This window comes from Eutrema salsugineum, unplaced genomic scaffold (genome assembly GCF_000478725.1).
Source record: "Eutrema salsugineum unplaced genomic scaffold, Eutsalg1_0 scaffold_10, whole genome shotgun sequence".
Classification (NCBI taxonomy): Eukaryota; Viridiplantae; Streptophyta; class Magnoliopsida; order Brassicales; family Brassicaceae; genus Eutrema; species Eutrema salsugineum.
Window position 1 is genome coordinate 7,538,751 of NW_006256908.1, and position 23,064 is coordinate 7,561,814.

Here is a 23,064-nt window from a genome sequence, read left to right on the forward strand (position 1 = left end):
GTTTTTTTTGGTTTTTTTGGGTATTTGGGTAGATTAATATTGCCTACAATGTAGCAAAGAATAGGGACAACTAAACCTGTAAAAGTACAGGTTAAAATACAACATGTAGGGGGTAGAAATGTAATTAAAAAATCTGTCAAAGGACGAATAGATGCAGAGAGGAGAAAAAAAGGAGAAGAGGGTCTTAAATTGCGAGTGTCATAAATTACAAAGAACCCGAGGATCAGGGGGGACTTTTTTTCTCTTTCTTTCTTTCTTTGTGTTCAATTTTTTTAAAATTGTTTTTTTGTAAAAATGTATTTTTGGTGAACACGCGAGAGAAGAGTCTACATCGATAGATACAGCAATAGAGAAGGCTATAGAGCCACACAAAGGGGGTTTAGATTGGGGCAGGACCCGGACAAAACGGGTTACAAATCCAAATACCCAATTGGTTAATGCCCCGACATCTGTTTCCTATCTTCTTTTGGAAAGTCTCGAGACTCTCCACGCTCTTTCCTTGCGCGTCCTCTCCACTCTCCCTTCTTTGACACTTGAGAGAGTTCTCCTTGTAACTCACTTTCTTTCTCTCTGCAAATTTTGCAGAAACTAACCCCACCATTCATTCAATGCTTCGGTTCGTCTTTTATTTATTCGAGGGCCTCCAAAACTCTATTTCCTCCTCTCCCAATATTTTCTTTTCTTTGTGACTGTGATTGATAAAACTATCAATAAGCTACTTTTTCTTCTTTTTTTTTCCTATTTTCTTTTAAAAACGGAAATTAACCACTTGCATTGCAACAAAAGAAAGAATGATGAATAAATGTCAAACACGATGTTTAATTGTACAAAAAAATTTCAAAACGAATAACAAATTACAAAATTATCGTTGAAAGAAAAACAAATTATTATGTTAATTGTATTGTTATACACAGATTAATCAATTGTCTAGAGAAAAAGTAGTATTTCTTTCGAGTACTTTTTTTTGTTGTATTACTCATAATCAAAATATATTGATGATCTTTTACGTTTGGTGTGAATACCTAAATGTCTATAAAACCGATTTTTAGAACAGAGACTTTAACAAATACAAAATATAAATCTAAAATAACTATATCACAGTCATAGTAAGAAAAAGAACTAGATTTACTTTGTTAGTTAAAGTTTGCTGATTATAAAAAAAAAAATGTGAAGTCGAACTTCCGTGTTTAAAGGTTATGTAGAGGTGAAATGCTATTTGCACGAACTAATGCTATAATTAGAGTCCATAAATTGATAATACCATGGCTTGAAACGTAAGAAGATATTTATTGACTAGGTGAGACATAATAACAAATGACTTGACAACATAGAGCTAAAACTGTCCTTAGGCTTTTACATCACTATCTTCAGACGTCCCTCCCTTTTTAAAGAATTTAATTGCTATAACGTCACAAATAATAAACATACAATGATTTATGTCCGCGTGTATGCACGCGCTTCAAGAGAAAGTAAGGTTGAGTGATGGTTTTGTTTTTTTTTCTAAGAGAGTAAATGATTTTTATTAAGAAGAAACTTTTACTTTATTTTTTTTTGACTGATTACTATTTCGGGCCTTTAAACCCAGCTTTAATCAGTTGTGTCAGTGCTACCCACCGCACTAAGATTGATTCATAATTAGATGGTGCGTTTTCAATTTTAATGCAATATCTATTTATTTGTTTTATTTGTCTCATTAAACCAAACTTGCTTTTAGATAGTAAGCTTTTAGATCAAAAATGAAATTACAGAGAGTTTTTAATATCAAACTAGGTGAATATCCGCACATTTGTGCAGATTTTTATTTTCAATTTTTTCAATTTTTTTATTTTTTTCTAAAAATTAATATAATCATCAATTGTTATTTATTTACTTGTTAATATTTTATTCAAAAAAATTAAAAAATTAAATATTATTTAAAAATTAAGAGTTATATTAAAATTAATAAATATCATCAATATTTTTAATTAGTTATAACATAAAATTTTGTTTAACATTTACACAAATATTAACTAATAGTCAATTAATAAAAAAGTTAAATTAATAGAATCATCATTTCATTTGTTACTTATTAGTATTTTATTATAAATAATTTTAAAAAAAATAATTTAAAATATATATTGAATATTATTAAGTAATTTACAGTTATATAAAAATTAAATACATATCTATCAATATTTTTAATTAGTTATAACATAAATTTTTGTTTAACATTACTATAAATATTAATTAAGAGTCAATTAATAAAACAAACTTTTCATATTCTTTAAATGCTTAAAATTTAATATTAAATTTTTATTAATTAAAATTTAAGTGACATGTGTCAATTTCTCCAATGCTGATGTGTCAAGCATATAGAGAAAGTTGAACAACTTTTTTATATATAAGATTTATTTATAAAAGAAATTCCAGATTAAAACATTTTTTATCAGCCGTAAAAAAACATTGTACTGAGATAATATTATAAGGCTTTCTTAATTCATTAACCATAAACCCCATATAATATCATAAATATTACTTAATTTGTTGCTTCAAACATTAACTTTTTCAACGAGTCAAAAACACCATTTTTTCTTATTTTTATCTACCTTTCAGTAATATCGAAGTCCCTTGTAAGAAAAAAACTAGTTATGATTTATGAAATATATCGACTATATACAAATCTACAAATCAAAGAAATGTGATCGTATTGAATTCCTGCCATTAGTGCGACCATTAGCAGATACAGATAATACCAAACAAAATCTAATAGCGAAATTAAATCGTAGATATAAAAATGAATGGACATGTCCCAGTACATCCGTTCTGCCATAGGCTGAAAGTTTTATGGATCCCGATTGGTCAACGAAAAGAAAACACATTTTTCTGAAGAATACGATTTCTGATTTATGGAACTTTTGACCGTCGATACTAAGAAATTGACTTTAATGGTACTGAGTATAGGAAATAAAAATGCTACGTACATAGAAATACCATTTAGGCCAACTCATCAAAAGTTTCCTGTGTTTTTCATTTATATACAAAATATACTCAATATTTTCATTAGGTATTTTGTTCTCGACCGACATTTACAAAATACGTATGTAAATTGACTAGCTATATTTACAAGATACAATTTACTTTTGAGAGTTTCTCTATCAAAACAATAAAGTTAGACATCAAATGATGATTGGTGACAATATATGATTAAAGGAAAACTCGTGGCAAACAATCATACTGGGTTTAAACTTTTGGCAGATGAGCAAACGAATTTTTATTTTTGTTTGTTAATGATGCAGCCAGAGATTTTGCAGACTTGTGTTAGATGCTATGATGTAATCTTGGATAAATGAGCGTTGGATTTGTGTCAAGTGACGTTGTGGCCCACGCAGAGTCTAGTGGAAGTGGAACTCAATATGATATTTTTTTTTTACTCGAAATCTGAACTGGCCGCATGCAATCCTGGGTTCGCTTATATGCTTGTCTGTGCATGATAAATCTTGGATCTTAGCCTATAAGAATTGGGGAGGACAAACAATCCCTCGCTCAAACATCTTTTGTGATACATGAAGTCATTGTGGCCTTGTGGTTGTGGGTACATAATATATGTCTTGGTAATAGATATTATTAACTGCACGCAGAGCCGGTCTTAAGGTAAAGCGGCTAAAACCCTAACTTTGGGTGCCAAATTTAGTACAAATATTAGGGGCAGCAAATTTTATGAAAATTAGTTTATAATCTTTTTACCCAAAAAAAAAAAAAAAACTAACCCAGGTTCGAAGCTCCCCATGTATTTTTTTATGTAAATATTTTCTTCTTGCTTTGAACGTCAAATAGAATTGGGGCGGCCCTAACTGCACGAGACGAGATATTCTATATGATTTGTTATGGTTAAAAGAGTAATGGGAAAAATGTATGATGTTCGACCTGATGTTAAAAAAAAAGTATGAATTCGACTCAATGTATGTCGCTGTATTAGTGAATGAAAAGATCTCTTCATGGAGAGGAGGTTTACATGCTTTGCTTTCTTAGTTCCAAATTAAAGATTATGGACCAAAAAAGCATCTTTTGGTGTTCTTTTAAAAGAATGTAAACATTCCAGTAATTTTAATACCATGTGTTACGTACGAACACACATTTTCATGTAGACGCTTAAAAGAAAAATTATATGCGTTGAAAAGTACAATCTTACAAACGCAATTATCTATTCATATTTTGAGATGAAATGATACACATGCAAAAAACTTTGTTGCAAATTAAGTAGACATTAAATTACAAAGGGATTAAAAATGGTAAAAAGGCCACCATTTTTATACCGAAACTTCAGAATAAAAATTATAGTTAATAATCAATATAGCAACACGAAAAATCAAAATTCTGACGATTTTGAGTTATTGGATGGAAAATGATATAGATGATTTTTATACTGATTAATTTAAATATTTTTTAAATTAAACGGTAAAGAAAATAAAAGTAACTTTTATTAGTTACGAAAAGGAAAAAGATTTTTTTTCTATATAAATTTTTTGATTCGGTCAATACGAAGACTATACCTATAATATTAGTAAGTTCTAAATTTTATCATTAATCCGCGTATCTCATCGAACTACCCAGTGGCAGAGGGAACATGCTGTGAAGAGGGGCAATTAATCCAGGTAAAATTTAATTTTTTTTATAAAAATTTGTATTTTTATGTAAAAAATAAATATAATATTAATAATTTAAGTAAATAACCCCTATAAAATTTATTCAGAATACATTATAGATTAAAATTGACCCCGTAATTTGTTTTTCTAGCTCCGCCACTGGAACTACCTCGTATCCAACTTAACGTAAACATCATAATGTCGGCCTCTATTATGTTTGTAACTAATCCAATACAATATGGAATATTTCTCTCCAACTTTATTGTTTTCTCTTTTGCATATTTTTGACTCCTTTAAAATTTTACTTGTGATAATTTCAGAGTGGGATCTACCGGTATTATAAAGGTGAAGTAGGTAAAAGCAGGACATATATATTTTTTTTAGGTAGTCGGTCACGCTTGGTCTTTTTGATGATCTGATGGGCTTTACGGTAAACGGACTCTGAATTTTTGGGCCTGTGATTTCAATATATAACAAACCCTTCCCATTCACAGGTTCTAAACTAAAATAGTGAATCCTGTATTCAAATGACACAATATCAAAGTTTCCGTAACGTTTCCACTACATCCAAAGACATTCTTCCAAAAAAATGTGAAAAGGAAAAGCTCATTTATGCTAAGTGGAGCAGCAACCTGATTTCTTAACGGCTGAAACATCATCTCTACTTCCAACGCTAATCAGCTGCCCTTTAGGCAAAGCAGTGGCTGGATCGTCTCCAGCATCAAGAGCCTTCTTGCTAACGACTCTGTAAATCTGTGTGAGAACCTCTGTGAAAGCGTTTTCGACGTTTAAAGCTTCGAGTGCCGAAGTCTCCATGAAGAAAGTGTGCTCTCTCTCTGCAAAAGCTTTCACTTCTTCCATTGAGATGGCTCGAAGGTGGCATAGGTCAGCTTTGTTACCTACGAGCATAATCACAGTGTTTGCGTCCGTGTGGTCCCTTAGCTCCTTTAGCCATCTCTCAACGTTCTCGAATGTCACGTGCCGTGTCACGTCGTACACCAATAACGCACCAACGGCTCCCCGGTAATAAGCGCTCGTTATGGCTCGATACCTGATTGCATATGCTCGCTAAGATAAATGCAACGCATATTTGAGCAGTCCAGCAAAAAAAGTGGCTAGAAATTGTTATTATGGGTGGACAATCCTGTTTTGGTTTGGCTTGTTCGAGTTCTGGTTTTTTAGGTTTTAAAGAAACTAAAACCAACTTAGTATTGTAGCTCGGTTAGATGTAAATTTTGGTTTGGAAGTTTAGCTTGGTTTTTGAGAAACAATGATTTATGTTTTTTGAATATTTTTCTTCTCAATGACACAAAAGTATCTTAAGAATTTTAACTATACAATATCAACTTTTTTTTAATACTATAAATTTTACACAAAAATTGATTTATTAGGTTCAGTTACTGTAAAATGGTGTCGCTTTTAGATCATATTCAATCTGACTATATATATAGCTGTAAAATAATTTCGAATTTATTTAGATAATAAGCATTTGGATTTATATTTGGGGTTTGGTTTATGTATGTCCATTTTATAAGTGATTACCTTTCTTGGCCGGCAGTATCCCATATTTGAGCTTTGACAATCTTGTCGTCGACTTGGATACTTCGTGTGGCGAACTCGACGCCAATGGTCGAGCGTGAGTCGTGGCTGAAGTCATTTTTGGTGAATCGGGATAGTAGATTCGATTTTCCAACGCCAGAATCTCCTGTTAAGACAACCTTGAAGAGGTAGTCGTAATCGTCTTCTGCTTTATATGTTCCCATGTCTAGTCGATACCCGTTTGCCTTTATGACGTTCTTCTTGGACAATTTTATCCAACATATATTATTTGGCTGTTCAAATAACTTTGGATGTCAATGAAGAATCTGATCTCTACAAATGGGGTTTTGTTGTTTTTTTTTGTTTTTACCGCTTTCTAGATGGGGGAAGAGACCAATGTTTACAATGTTGGATTTGAGAAGAGACGGAGAGGATTCAGAGAATCAAGGGTTCTCCTCTGTTTTACTGGTCATATTAATTTTGGGATACTCTAAATATATATCTCACGATTAATCTCGCGCAAAGAATAGTATTCTTTTGTGTGATGGTCTTTGCTTAGGTTTTCTAGTTTAATTTTTCTCTAAAATGAGTCTTTTTAAATATGAACAACATGTATTTGCTAACAAGAAACAAAATTTTGACTAGCTAAACCGAAATCAACAATGAAAGTATTTACTAATTTCAATTTGCCATTTTGTATTTATTTATTGATCAGTTGATCTCCTGACTTGGTTCTTTTTTAAGGCATTGATTTTACACAAAACTAGATGACTACCCACGCAAATGCGTGGTTTTCTTTTAATTCTTATTTATTTAATGCATAAAACCTAAATTAAATTTAGATTTTTGGTTATTTTTGGATATTCATGTAGGAAAAATTAGTTTTTTATTTATTTCTTAAGGTGTTCTTGTTTTGGTTAGCGTTTTTATTGGTTTTTTTTGGATAATTTTTTTTTGGTTAGTTTTTTACATATTTTCTTAAGGTATTCTTATTTTTGTTGGCTTTTATATTGGCTTTTTTTTTTCAAAAAGCTTAATTAACTTTCCTTTACTAAAAACCGTTAATTTCTTCTTTTAAGACTATATCATCTTTTGTTTGGAACATCATAAACAAATTTGATATGAGAATCCATCAAATCTAGATATGTAATCTATATTTTCTTTTACTGGTATCAAAAGTAGTAAGATTCTTCTCATGATTATTCAAACACAAAAAAAATTGCGGCATCAAATAGTTCTTTAAATCAGAGTAGCTTACATGATCATTATACCACCCATCTTATGGTAGAGACTTCTTTTTCTGTTATGTGAATAAAATTCAACCTAGAACAAACCATTAGCGAATTTTTACTTTTTTGTAAAGCTTACTCAAGTTTACTAAATTCAGTGCGTGTTAATTATCTTTAATTTACCTAAACAAATGTTCCATTTTTTTCCGTGCTTGTTTCCAAGCTCGTTTACTTTGATTTCCATGCATGTATCGCATTCAATGATTTGTTATAGTGTTTTATTTAAACCATGTTAAGAAGATCATTGCATCATCAACATGGAAATATAACGCTAAGTCGCTAACCATTTGCCAATATAATTGATCCTTTTCCCTCCATAAAGCAAACCCCTATAAATTCCCTAATAACCAAAATATGAAAAGTCATAATAATTTTTTTTTTCTTTTTTTATGATCATAAAGTCAAAAGATGTTTAGTAACAAAACTTAAATTAGTAGCAAATTTCTCTTTTGAGAACCCAAATAAGCAAGATAAAAAAAGTTTATCAGTAATTCTCAGAGTAATTAATCATCTTTCATAAGTACATAGTCACCATAATTGAGAAATGTATGTAGTAAATTAACATTCAAACAGTAAAGTAAAAAAAAAAGGAGAGTTCTTGATCACAACAAGCTTGGAAGTCGTCTTGCTATTTACTATTTATAGAATTCTTGAACAAAATTCTTCTTCTCCTTTAAACGAACACAATTGAGTGTTATCGTTAATGTCTCTGACCGTAACCAAGAAATAAATCTAAAACTGTGGATCTATGGACAACGTTTATTGTTGTGGGCTCTTACATAGAAACCTGCATAAGATACAATTTAAAACTGTAGATTGGAGATTTATCAGAAAATTTTGAGTTATCTTAACTTTTTTCTTTTTTTTTTCTCTTTCATATATGCGTTGAAACATGTAGAAAAAAAATCTTCATATTAACAATGTTTGAAGCGTCATCATTAAGAATAGGAGACATCAAAAGCTGAAATTAAAAAGTCATCATAATAAATAATCAAGTTATAGGGAAAATGATTATGAAAATAATTAGTTTTAATTTAGTTTTTTAATAACAAATAAATGAGCTGATGTATCATAAAAATAAGTGCTGATGTGTCTGAGACTCAACTGAGTCTTTATATAATAGATTCCGCTTTTTTAAGTTTTCTTTTGATTTTGTCACTTATAAAAAGTGACACTATATTTGGTAATGTTGTTAATGTTCATACCAAAACACATTTAATGTTTTATTTTACCGGGAAAATTTGCAAAACAAAAAATACAGAATTTGAGGTGTAAAAAACAAATAAAAACTCAACAAATTTATAGATGTTTTTTTTAATATATATATATATATATATATATATATATATGTTACATGATTTGCTTTGAGTTTCGTTTGATCCAATTTGAGTTTCGGGTTAACCCGATATCGTGAGCCTCTAGGAGTCTAGTTAGATGGTTCTTGAAACCTAGTTTTTACGTCTATATCAACATTCTAAGTGTTTTGTTGCCCACGAGTGTACCTAAGGTCCAAGATCCGTGGTTCAAATCCTTCTTATCACGAGAAAGCCAGACAACATGACGAGCTCCCTTGACTCCAAGAATCATGGAAGAAGGCTTATCCGTCTGAATATAAAAGGGCTTTTTGGAGATTTTTTTTGCTAAATGATTTCTTGGAGATTGAAGTGTCAGGAATTAGCTAAAAAGACTTTGGTCGTTCTATGGACCTCTGGCGCACCGTTGTGGGTAGGTTCATGGAGAGTGGGACTTTTGGTGTGGGAAGGCTTCAGAGGAGACCTTTGATGAGGTCATCGAACACTCTAATGAGGATTCCAGTATTCCCACATTCCGACCAGGTCCCATGACTCGATCTAGAATCAGGAGCCTGCATGAAAAGATTAACTTAGCCGTATCAAATTTCATACAAGCGTCCGAGGAGGAACAAGTAGAAGACGCGGCCCAAACTTAACCGAACCAGCCACGGCCTTATGAGGAAACAGGTATGAAATCTCTCTTGACAGGTCCAGGAGCCGAGACCATCACAAAGCCCAGGGAGATCATCACTCAAGAGTCCAAGACAAGCAACATCAACCACTTAGCCAATAGCGATCAACTAGAGCTTGCACAAGAGACGCTAGCTGAGGAAGAGGCTGCCAAGGGAAGGATTCATGCACTTGAAACAAGCATCATCAACACTACCAAGGCCGCAGAAGACCACCTGAAGATCGCCCCAGCACACGTCAAGAACGGCTCACTTTTCCCATGGCCTCTTTTGCGTGCACAACAGGTAAGCCTTGTTTATGAGTTTTGTGCAGGAACAGACGACCAGCTCAGTGGTGATTAAGAGCCACGAGAGTCTATAGATACCTGAGATCAAGTCTCGGCCAAAGCTTAAGAGTTTATTTTCTTTTATTTCATTTAAGTAGAACTTTCCTTATTTGTGTCCAAATGAGACAACTCGCTGTTTACTTGTTTTCTTTGCCGATTTCTTTTGTTTCTTTTGCAAATCCTGTGGTTTTTGAGTCTTTTCTTTTCATTTGAGTCGAACCCTAGAAGGTTCAAGCTGATGGACTGTTTATAAAGTCCCCTTGCAGCTTTGTAGTTCGATACTTTTTTGCTTATCAATAAAATAACGTCGTTTTCTTTGAAGTTTTTGCTTGAGAAGAGTTGCTTGCCTTTGTGTGTGTGTGATTCCACCCAAAGGTTAGTGTCGCTGTATCAGAGAGCCCTCTATCCTCTCTGTGGTGCCATCGATCCACTCTCACTTCTCCTGATCCGATCCAACAAGAGAGAGCGAAGACCAGCTTGTTAGATCTCCATCGGTTCATTACGTGCCTCCACCCCGAGGTATACATCAACCTTCCCAGATAGTAGTGCACCTATGCACGTGTTATGTTTCGGATAAAATGGATTCATGAAAATGAGAAAACCATTCCAGACAGTATCTTATTCTTAGATGCTTTGAAAGCCACGCCTCTTTTAGATATATATCTTAGGGGGTTTAACTATGAAAATCCTTAAAAGAGAAAAGAACTAGCGACATATTTAATAAATACTTTATAAAGTTTTATATGGTAAGAAGGAAGTATTATTTATCTTTTGTTTTTTTATTTGTTAATAAATCCCTTATGAAGTTAAAAGAACCCCCCTCCCCACCCCCCCAAAAGAAAAAGAAAAGTGTAATTACTAGATTTTGTAACGTAGTGACTTTTACTACACATTGTATAATATCGTAACAAAATTCAAGACTGATTTTGAGGCCAACGAGGTGAAACCGTCGCACTAATACAAATGTTAAACGATATATATAAGTTAAAAAAAATTCTAGATATCAAAAAATCTATAAAATTAAAGGAAACTTACTTAAAAAAACTACTAATATACATTATGGATTAATAAAATGTGTATGGTTAACAAAACGTGTACGGTTAGGGATGGTTACCCTATAAAATAAAATAAAATCAAAAACACAAAATATAAGCTTTAGTTATATAGTACTCTTGTATATAATCGTTCAATAAATCCAGCTAACTAGTTTCTCAAATATACTGTTTGTTTTCAAAAGATATAGAGTAGCAAATTTGATTAAATCAAATTTTGATAAACGAATTTGTTGAAACAAACGCAAATTATTAGATGATGATTTCTTTTTGTGATACTTTAATGTTCGTGAAATAATATTTTAACATGGTTTTACGATTTGATTTCTATTTTTTTCAGACTAATAAGATATTTTAGCATTTTAGGATTGGCCTTGTCCATATTCATTCACAGAATTCCCATTATACCGTTTAAATGTATACTTTTTTTTTTTAATGTATACTATTAAAAACAGTAATTACTTCAAATGAAGGTCACCTCGTATTTATTACATTATAGTTTATGTTAAGAGTCTGCAAACTAATTTTATAAGAACAACCATTTGTTTAAACATAAAGAAATTCTCGCCTCTACGAGGCTACACAAGATACTATACAACATGAGATCTAAAATTCTTATAGATTCATCAATATCATCGTTATAGTCTTTTTTTATTTTCGGTAAAAATGTTAAGATATCATCGTTATAGTCGCAAGTCGCAACATCTCTCTTGCGGCTTGCATTACAAGAGATCTAAATCATTAATGTATATTTAATTATTTATCAATTAAACATCATGGACTATGAAAACAAAAACAATGATAAGCAAAAATGGGAGAGAGGAGAGAGTGAACATGGAGTGAGTGTCATATGAATGTGATTCATGATGAGGAGAAAGAGTTAAGATACTGTTGTGTCAGTTTTGGACGTAAGAGAAAGTTTGTCCCACTTGTTGGTGAATCCACAGTTCCTCTGGTCAACACTCTTCTTAACCTATATTTTTCATTGTCTCTTTCTTAGCTTTCTATTTTTCTCTTTCTTGTCACTTCATAGATTTCTATTTCCATTTAATTAATTTCATGACAACTTCTAGATTGCGATCGTAATTTTCCTCTTTGATTTGGAGAAAGACCAATCGTTCCTTTTTAAACATAACAGTATAGATTTGGTTTCGTTTATGCTATTTATAAGTTACTATACATAGTTTTTCCCCCAACGTTTTTTTTTTGGGGGTTTTAAACTTACATAAGTTAAGTGTTTAGTTTTATTTATAAAGAAACAAGTGTTTAGTTTTGGCATTTCGGGGAAACTAAGTGTGCACGGCCTCATAGACAATGTCACAATGACAACAATTTGTCCATATGGAACAATATTAGATGCCGAAATTTAATTATAACTTATTCTTATATTGCCATATCTGGATTTGCATTGACTATGATTTAATTAATAAAACTAGTAAAATACAGATATGTTTGACACACAGAAAAAACTAGTAGAGATATTGTAACATATTGTAATATTTTGTGTAACCTTTATTATTAGTTACATACTTACATACTAGACTACGATATTTGATTTTTGTTAATTGTAATATGTTGCACTGTGGTAAATTATAAATTGCGCGTATGTGATATGGCAACGGCATAGCTCTGATGAATTTGATAATAGATAATAGATAATAATAATAATAATAATAATAATAATAATAATAATAATAATAATAATAATAATAATAATAATAATAATAATAATAATGTGGTGATAAATAAAAAATGCGAGGACATTGTTTAAGTTTCTAGTTTAAGCTTTGAAAGTAAGATAAATATCAAAAAATAAAAATTGATAGTAAGAAAATGGGTGAAAATTAAATGCTGTAAAGTATATACGACTGGAATCGGAAATAAAGAAAATAATATGAGCATGGGTAAAGATAACGTCAAAGCGACAAGATGAAGGAAACAGTCAAACAGTAGAAAGGAGGACTGTAGGACCATGTTTTTATTGAGAAACATTTGTGTGATTTGATATTACATTTTTATTATGCACGTTTTTGACTTCTGATTTGATCTAACAAAGCCCCTACCTAGCTACCTCCTTTATATTCAAATACAACTATTTATTACTAAGTTTCATTCTCCTTAATTAATCCCCTTAAATATATTATGTAGGTGTTCGTATATACTCCATAATTACCATAACAATGCAGTCATTTAAATATTTTGTTTTTGCTAAAGGCAGTAAATTAGATATTAGAATCTTGAATTCAGCGTTAAAATTTTAAATCAAAGGATCTGATCAACTGACTGTACAAAAACTCTGTTTCCTGACTCTGATAAGTTACGTATACCTTTGAAGCACAATAATTTGTTTTCTTATAAAATTTTCAGATGATATCTTATTCAGATGATATCTTATGTTTTCGTCTGGTTAAAGATTATATCTTATCTTATGTATGGACAACTAAAAATAGTTAAAGTGATTTAACCTGTTATCTAGCTATATGAAGGTTAAATTGAACATAACGACCTAAATAATTTCACTATTAGACCACAAAGTTGAAACAACCAAGGTTGACGTTGTGCAAATAGCAACAATAATGTTATATAGTAAAATAATATAGAAGAAATACAAATGACGTATTCGCAAGTAAAAAACTGGTGCAAAGCGATATGCATAAGAAAAAAAAAATGATAAAGAAAACCCTGAATTGCAACTGTAAAATGTTAGTGTGGCTTTTAGCATAAAGAGGAGTTTATTTTGTTAGCCAATACCAACTATTGTTAGTTAGTAGAATTCCAAAAATATTTAAATTTATTCTTTTCCAAAATTTGATTCTAGTCTGTAGCTCAAAGCATTGTTGTATAGTATATCTAAGTATAATTGAAACAATTAATTGTTCACTATCATCATTCCACACCTTTTAATTTTCAGCAACGCTAAATCATCTATTAGACCAACTTAATTTTTGCCAAGATTTTACAATTTAAATGAAAATTGGGAAAATAAAAAATAAAAATAGTAACTATGTTACTATTATTGGGTTGAAGATATATTATGTTGTACAATAATTACATTAATGTAACGTTTTTAATCTCCGGGATTAAAGTGGGGAAAGGTGGTGTATCACCTAACGTGGAAGGAAGTCAAAGTCCCACACTTCCCGCAAGTAAACATTACATCACAGTCTAAACGCTAAACATAACGCATGACCTAATTTACTTTCACGTTGGGTAATGTGAAGCTTCTATATTACTCATCCACATATTAGCCCATTGATTTAAAATGATTTAGATGAAGAATATAACCAGTAATATAGATTTATGAAATTAAAAAGAAACGCACAAAACAAAATATTGGTCAACAATCTAACGAGAGTTTTGTGAATATCGTCCAAAACTCATACATCACACCGTCACAACAGGTAACTGAAACCAATATTTATGATTTGTAACATTTAAGCCTACGTACGAGAGATAGTGAAAGAAAGAGACAGGTCTTAATTTCTTCTTCGAACCCAAATCTCCCACACGACTAGATCTGCAAAAGCAAAATTGAGACCTCGAAATTAATCACATACATAAGTAAATATTGTATATACACACACATGCAGGCACATCCTCCGAAATATGGTATTAGAATTTATACTACAAAAGTCAAAAAACACGAAGGCCAAAAAAAGGAAAAAACCAATGAATGCTCTAAAGAAGCGCAAGGTGTGTGTGTGTAATTAAATTAGATTGAGTCAACATTGTTGACCTAAGCCAAACAACATGTCTCTCGCATGCATTTATCCATTTTAGATCCCAATGAAGAAAATAAACTATTATAGATCCATAAACCAAGATTATAATAGCCATTAGTTAATTATAATTTAATTTTCTCCTATAATTTAACCTATAGTAGTATCTAGCTATCTGAAGTGAAAGTAAAACCCATTATTATCATAAAAAAAAAAGAGGCTAAGGGATAAAACAAAACCAGGTAGTAGGAGGCTCCATGTTGAAGAGGGTGAAGAGCGACTCCATATTCATCAGTAACAATGGGCTGACCCGCGGAGTTAATGAGAACAACCTCTTCTCCGAATGCATCTCTCACATTGAACGGTCCTGGACTCACTTCAAGCTCCATTTCATTGATGAAAACCCTTATTCTCGCGCCCGCTGCTTTCGATTTAGCCATTATAAATGATTATCCCATTATTTCATGTTAGTATCATGACCATATGTAATAACACTATGCATCTATATAAAATAAACTTCAAACAATCTATATATGATCTTAAGAAAGAGAGAGAGGGTATCCAAATAAATAATCATTTACATACTAATAAACACGAAGGTTTTTTAAAAAGATTTCTATTGATCAGTGTGTTCCTTCCATTATTGACACACAGTTAATGTATCTATACTGTTGAGTAGAAACTAAGAATATATAAGTAATGAGTTTCTTTAAAAAGGGAAATAACTTTATATATCAACTTACCTTGAGCTTGAAGCTGGTCCGAAATTGATGGGACAGTAGCAAGAGAATCTGAAGTTGTAATAGTAGTAGTAGTTGAAGTAGTGGGAGGAACATGAAGCATGATGTTGTTGTTGTAAGAAGTGATTTGATGACTAGTAGTAGCGTAACAAATCTGAGGCTGTGGCTGCTGCAACATCTTCATCCTCATTTCTTCATCTTCTTTCTCACTCAGTTGTTGATGATGATGATGTTGAGTTCCATAACTCACGCTACCGTTCATGATCTCACTCAGCAGAAGTCCGGTACATGGCCCCGCCGTTGAAGGAGCCGGTTTGTGTTGCTCGATCATATCACCGGAGAGAAACCCTAATTGGGATGAGACGGTGATACCTTCAAACCCTCCGACGGTGGACACCGGGAAGAGAAACGCCGCTTCTGATGGAAACATCCCCATCATTTGACTACCACCCAAAGATAGATTAGTGCTGTTCTTGTTCTTGTTCTTGCGGGGTTTTGTGGATTTGGAGGAGGACGAGGAGGAAGAAGAGGAAGATGAGGCAGAATTGGCTGAGGAAAGAGGCTGCGCTTGCGGCTGAGGTTGCGTTTGCGGTTGAGAGAGGGAGTGTTTGTGGAGGAGGCGGAGTTTGTGTTTGCTACGGGACTTGCGGTTTTGGAACCAGTAGAAAACGTTAGCGTCACCGACTTGGCCGTATTCTTGAAGCTGAGCCCTAATCCTTCGAATCTCCTCTCTCGGTGGATTCACCATCCCTGAGTTGAAGATTGCTTCAAGTATCCGAATCTGCTCTGGCCTCGGATTCCATCTCGGTTTTGGCTCTGGACTCCTCTCCACCTCACAACCTTTGACAAATCACATCTCATCAGATTAGAATTCTCTATAAACAACATTAATTATATTATATGAATGTTTTTTGAGGTTTCAACTGCTAAATATGTGAAATTAGAAGGACCTGAAGAGAAGGGAGAAGATCGGTGGGAAGCAGAAGAAGGCAAGAGAGGAGAGTTGATGTCGTGTTGCCATTGATGATGAGGATGAGGTTTGGACTTGAACATGCTTGGCCAGTGTCTATTCGAGGAAGCCATAACTGATTTAACTCGATCTGAAGAAGACAGATATATGTGTATGCATATGATGATGATGATGATTGATGTTGATGATGATGTGATGTGTCAAGAAAGAGGAGGAGAAGAGGCAGGGAACAGAATGGCTAATGGGAAGAAAATTAAAAAATGTGAATAGGGCAAAAGGTTTACGACCTCTTTCTCTCCCTCTTATACTCTCTCTTCACCTACCCAACCTCTCTACATATATTCATCTCTTTTACATCATTTAAGTGACTAACTCTTTATCTCTATACACCACCCCTCTCTCTCTATATGTGTGTGTGTGCGTGTATTAATTTGTATTTTATTTATTTACTCCGTATGTGTCTGTTTAGAAAAGACAAAAAAAACTTTTCGTTTTTTCTTTCTTTCGTTCTTTTAAATAGCACCATTTCTCTTGTTTTGAGATGCAAAAGAATTAGAGAAGTAGCCTAAATCCCACAAACAGGAGTAAAAGAAAATAGACGAAGGACGCGCTATTTTTATTTTCGTTTTATTATTAACTACTTCAGTCAAAAAGTATGTTTTAATCGCATTTAAAAAGTAAGGTTAGCAATTGTTTTAGATTCCGAGGAGCACTTTGACTCTTTTTTTTTTAATTAGATTTGAATCTAATTTTGTTTGTCATGGTTTTAGGATTGTACTACTTTCTGATAGGATCCATGTAAGAAAATAAGTTTTTTAAAAAAGGGTTAGTTCCCTTAATCGTATCTAGTGACAAAATGTAAATATCAGCTAAAACTCAAAGGGCTTTGCAAACTCAAAAAAAACGTTACGTTAAAATGTCGTAGTCGGCTCCACTACTAGTCTATTGCTAGCGTTAAATCTATCTTCGATAACAAATTGGAAATCCTATATGACCTTCAACAGTCATTTGATTAGTGTATCATGAGCGTCTAGCCATGTCCCACGTGAATTTACATTTACTTTGTGTATATTATGTTGTTTGGAGGAGAGATATACCAGTTTATGTTGACGTATCCTTTATTCTTACAATTTTATACCTTTACATAATAGTTTCCTTTATTTATATACTAATAGGTTTATGCCAAAAAAACTTATGAATTTTTTCAACGTCTCCACATGTTTTCAATATTTCGTTATATCAGAGGTCCAACAAATTAATTGCACCATCTTAAAGTTGTAAGTTTCTAACCCGATCCATTTGTCACATCATCCAGGTGCAAAAATCGGTTTTATATGGAGCACATAAGAGTTCGAGAAACCATTCTCCTAATCTGAAACGGCTAATATTCGTGGGTATTTGGATCCATTTAAAATGGCCAATAAATAAAATATTATTTATAAAAATATATTTGAAATAATAATAAACTGATTTTTTAAAATAAATAAATAGGAAATGTTATTAAATTTTGAAAATAATTTTTTAATATTTAAACATATTTGTTGTGTGGATTTTTAAAACAATTTAATTTTTAATTTTTTTTTGACATATTCTTCTATATATTCTTATATGACATATAAACTATTATACATATATTTTTGAAAATACACAAACACACACACATAGATATATATATATATATATATATAAATAGATCCGAATATCTTAGTTTTAATCAAATAACTTTGATCTGAATCCTAAGACTTTGGATATTCTATTTTTTGCATTGGATCAGAACATGTATAAGATTTTGAATTTTTTTGCATAGTACTAATTTAAAAAAAATAAACGAAATTTAATAAAATATTTAAGTGATGAATTGGAAAATTTCGATGGACTTCAACAGATTCAAGTTGTTAAAAAATGAAATTATTTTAAAATATGTCAAAATGGATAACAAAGTCTAACTTACTAGAAATTTTCTCTAGTTACATATTGTAGAGCTCAATAATGAATACTAGATCTATTATTCAAACTATAAAGATAAATAGGTATTTTTTTGAACAAAAGTAACTGTCAAACATGAATGGAATTTACTATTTTCAAAATTAAAATTATTTTTAGTAATTAAAAAACTTAATTTCACTAAATCAGTTCACAAAATTTCAAAATCATCTATTCGTTCATCCGATGAATATACGTTAATTTTTGGTTTAAAGTTAGTCAATTATCTTTTACTCTAGCTGAATTATAGTTTCCTTCGTGTTATACACATCCCTAATATCAATATGTCAAATTAAAAACAGTAAGAGATCGGAAGAAACTCAGAGTGATCATTAATGCAGCTCCATGCCACCCCTTTCCTTACAGTTCTTGCATTAAAATCCAAACTGCTTCTGCAGTTCAAACGTACGAACTCAAATTTCTTCAGAAATTGAAGCAACGGACTTTTGAAAGTGATCCATGTTTGGTTCTGAACTAAGATTTCTGTCCTCTTATTATTTTCTCTTCTGACATCTCAAAAAAAAAAATAAATAAAGCAAGACAGAAATATAGTAATATTACCTTTGTCGTAGAAATATTTATTAAATATATCAAGATCGGTTTCTGTGTGTATTCTTTTTAAAAAGATTGGTTTCTGTGTTTACTTCTAAAATTTAATCGACAGAGTTAATTTCTGGAGTTTTCTTTATAAAAAAAAAACAAAATATATGGACTTTCAGTCTGTACAGAAGAGGATTCTCTCGGCCACCTTTGAGCTTTGGCCTTAAATTCGGAGGGAGAGCACGATTTTGTTTGGCTGTGGGAATATTTATAATCGATGAACCAAACACGATTTTATGTGTTTTGTGATGTAATGTTACGAAGAACTAATCTTTCAACAAAAAAGAAAAGAAACACTAGCATTAATATAAAAAGAAAAGAAAACAAGTATTAATAAAAAGAAAAGGAGAAAATGTTTTTTTTTGAATGAAGAAAGAGAAGAAAATGTTAGAGGTTAGGATGGGTGGTGGCGGGATAGTAATTGCAAAGAAATGAAGATCGTTTATTTGGATTGACTCGAGGGTCTTTGTTGATGATCGCTCCCATTAATAATGTATTAATAATTTTGTTCAACTTTTTTTTTGTTTGTTTGAGATATTAAGATTCTTTTCGTCCGCATTTACTTCACATATAAACGAAATGCGAACTTTTATATCAGCAACTGTATCAGACAAAGTTAAACAGTCGTAATTTATTTTAACTTTGTGTGTATAGGGTGCAGAAAAAAAAACTAGCGATGGTTTTTTAACAATCTGTGACATTATTATTTAACAAAAGTATCATGGCGGCTTTCAAATGTACTTCCCTATTTCTAAAGATTAATTTGTTCTTAAACAAAAAAAAAAGAAGAAGTATAATTTGTTAGGTTTTTGTTTTGTTTTGTAGACATTGATTTTCTATATTTTTATGTATTTTTATTAATTGTTGCTAACAAATTGTAAATTCTAAATAATTTTATTGATTTTTTTGGCTGATTGGAGAAAAGTTTTTGGTGAAAAATGATGATTGATAACTATATTTTTAATTTATATAAAAAAAACTAAAAACATATTTTACTAAAAATAGAGAGAGCACTACCATATGGTCTTCAATGACTTCGATTGCCAATCAAAACACCTTTCTAACCACGCCATGTTATAACTTGTTGCATTGATCTCCATTTCCTAGTTCTTTACAAAATGGATGTGCTAATCCAGCGCTGATAGCTCAGTTGGCTAATCAACGCACTATCCACAGTGCCATGTGAAGACTTTTAGGGATTTAAGGCAAAATTATAAAGTTGAGTTTTTTTATATAAATTAGTTATAAAATATTGGAATAAAAATTAACATATAAAAAATCTAAGGTTTAATATAATTTTTTGGATAAAAAAGATTTTAAATGTAAAAATATTGAAAAGAAACACGAACATAGTTACTTTTTTAAGTTATTCAATTCATGTTAAACGTTGATAAAAATAAATTTATGTTAAGTGTAGCAGTTCGTTTAAACGAAAAAAAATTCAAAGTACAAACAATTTAGGCAGAAATAAGGGTGAAAATTAAAGTGAAAAAATAAAGTAAGATGTAAGAAAATTGAAAAAGTGTTTACAAAGATTTAGATATCTAAAAATCATGGTAAAAAAATAACTAGTGTTGAAAAACATGGATTAAACTTTCACAATTTATCTGAATAAAAAAAAAGAATATTAGACTGGATTGTAATTGAAAACTAATCAGTACGTTGGCTCTAATTAGAAATTGATTTTAATTACTATACTATGACTAACTTTAAAAAATTAGGGGCCCTTAAATTTATATAGTTTTGGAGAGGGCTTGAAGCAAATGTCTTTTTTAATAGACCATAAGCTCAGCTTTGACTATCCAGTGAGTATGGTTTTAAATTTAAAAATTAGTGATAAAGAAAAAAATGAAATAATCATAATAACATGCTTTAGTTTCCGGTCTAAATAAACTACGGAACTCGGCCCAGCTCCTTGATATGATGTATTGGACGTATTCAATCTGATGTATAAAATTCGTATACATGTAGTTGAAGAAAACATACTATATAATTAAACTATTTAAATGTAAATGTGTAGAAGTGAAGTACCATGATTATATAGCATTTTCTGAATTTTTTTCTTTACAAAAAGATATTTATGTTGAGCTGTTTTGGTGCTCAGGCTTCCGCAGCTTAACTTTGGCTGAAGATTCAGGACATGTCGATCAATGCAGCAAATTAATATCCCATCTTTCTATCTAATTTCATTAAACAATTAAGAATTCGATTTACTAGGTTTTTCAAGTAATTTACTAACGGTCTTATTATACAAAGATGACATACATTTAACCTACTAAAGTTTCAGACCCTATCAAACCATATGCAGGCTTTGTTCAATTTTTTTAATTCAATAAATATTTTATATAGTAAAAACTGAAAAAAATAATAGGCTTCAATCTATATGCATATTTAAAATTTAGAAGGAAATTTACTTCTTCTCTTCTTAACTGAATTTAAGTCCTATTCAGCTGCTATATTGCACATGGTCCTGCGATAATACTAAACTACTAAACCCTTCTTATACATTTCGTGTTTATTATTGTAAATGTTTAAATGAAAATATTCAAACAAAAGTTTTGGGAGTATCTAGATTATGTGAGATATATATACGTTCAATCCGGTTATAAGGAAAACAGTTTTAAAATCTAACAATTCAAAGAAAACCGAATTCTAATTAGCTATTGGGTTGGGTTAATGTAATCTATAATAGAGGCTCACTCACCGGGTTCTTCTTATGCTGTGGAACATTTATACGTTTTCTTTAAATTAATGTTAGAAAAATATTATTGGCGTCATGGAGGAACCCTAGATTTCAGTTTGGTGTCCAAACCGCAATCAATTTGACATGTGTTTTGATATATTGGGACCACTACAAACGAAATGAAAACCTTAAAAGCTCAACAAAGTACATTCGATTTCTTTTTTTTTTCTTTTTTGCGTTTCAATAAATAATTGTATGTTCTTTGTAACCAAGAAATCGGAGACCTTTTTTTTTCTTTGGAAGAGAAGGAGAGCTTAGAATAGATACATAATCTTTTTGAATTAGAAATTAAAACAGGTTAAATTATTTCATTTTCTGTAATCCATGTTCGAATTTAGGACTTGATCCAGATAGTATACTTACAACAATTTCGAAAAAAATCATTATTTAATTTTTTTTATATGAAATTACGACAGTTTCAAACCAAAATGATCATTTTACCTCCATATAAATATTACAGTATCTTTAATTATTATAATTCAAAATTTTATAATAACTTTTAAAACCTCATTTAGGTCAATATTAACAAATCTGTAAAACTGATAAATTGTCATAACAAAGTACCCTGTTTTTTTGTGTGTATTTTTGTGTTACACTGCACTTGATAAATAGAAACAGAAAATATTAACAGAAATTACACAGTAACTAGAATAGAACTCAATAATAATATATAAAATTTGAAGATTTTTTACAATGAGCGATTTACGTTGTAATGTTTGCCCTTCGTAATTTTATTTGCCCTCAAATAGATATATCTTGTAAAAATAAATATAAATAATTTATTAAATTAAGGTTTCACTCACACTCGGTTATGGTTTTGCTTCATATATATATATATATATATATATATATATATTGACTCATATAATTAATTATGTTGTACATGTTAGAAGCAGTTATTGTATGAGGGAGTGGTGAATGAAGAGTGATCCATACCGAATAGTACACTGAAGCGATAAGTGTTTTGATATACGAGAGATTTATAAGTTTTCTATTTTTGTTTTCATCTTCCTTCTGGATTCAAATATTTAACTCATTTTTCTACAACCAATTTGTCCCTAACCAGAATGTCCATAACTTGCACGATCACTCCATGATGCTTCATAGTTTATTATAGCTTGAAAGCTAATTCTCCCTCAATTGAGTATTTCCCAACATTCAAAGTTTGCTTTATAAAAGTTATCCATATAAATTATAAAACATTATATTTGGATGATGGTAAATCATATGTGTGAGAATAGAAAAAACCTTGCTTGACATCTGTGAGAGCATAAGGGAATTGACATGTTTGCAATGTTCGAATCAACTTAATTCAAACTTTATTGTTACTGTTTTCTTACGTCTTGACTTAATTTTGTTAAAAATCAGAACATCAAACTAGATTTAAAATCTGAAATCTCCCACATATATTAGATATATGGCTAGCTAGACGACCAGCAAAAGACTTCACTCCAATACTTGATATAAATATATACACATTTCTATTTCTTGAAGTATAAG

At 31.0% G+C, this 23,064-nt stretch overlaps 2 protein-coding genes across 3 annotated transcripts; both read right to left on the reverse strand.

Annotated features, from left to right (window-relative positions):
- Window positions 1-5,237: 5,237 nt before the first annotated feature.
- On the reverse strand, window positions 5,238-6,385 carry LOC18026575 (ras-related protein RABA1h). Its single transcript, XM_006410477.1, has 2 exons — window positions 6,165-6,385; window positions 5,238-5,673 (listed from the first exon to the last, which is right to left on the reverse strand). Exons 1-2 carry the CDS (start codon window positions 6,383-6,385, stop codon window positions 5,238-5,240), a joined length of 657 nt encoding a protein of 218 aa, XP_006410540.1.
- A 7,796-nt stretch (window positions 6,386-14,181) lies between these two features.
- Window positions 14,182-16,495, reverse strand: LOC18026576 (WUSCHEL-related homeobox 9). 2 transcript variants are annotated; one of them, XM_006410478.2, is made up of 4 exons: window positions 16,219-16,495; window positions 15,272-16,108; window positions 14,768-14,949; window positions 14,182-14,326 (listed from the first exon to the last, which is right to left on the reverse strand). In XM_006410478.2, the coding sequence occupies exons 1-4, from the start codon at window positions 16,349-16,351 to the stop codon at window positions 14,321-14,323; spliced, it is 1,158 nt and encodes a 385-aa protein (XP_006410541.1). In that variant the 5' UTR covers window positions 16,352-16,495; the 3' UTR covers window positions 14,182-14,320. The 2 variants fall into 2 exon arrangements, with proteins under 2 accessions (XP_006410541.1, XP_024003959.1); XM_024148191.1 differs by having other exon boundaries at window positions 14,768-14,952.
- Between the last annotated feature and the right edge of the window lie 6,569 nt (window positions 16,496-23,064).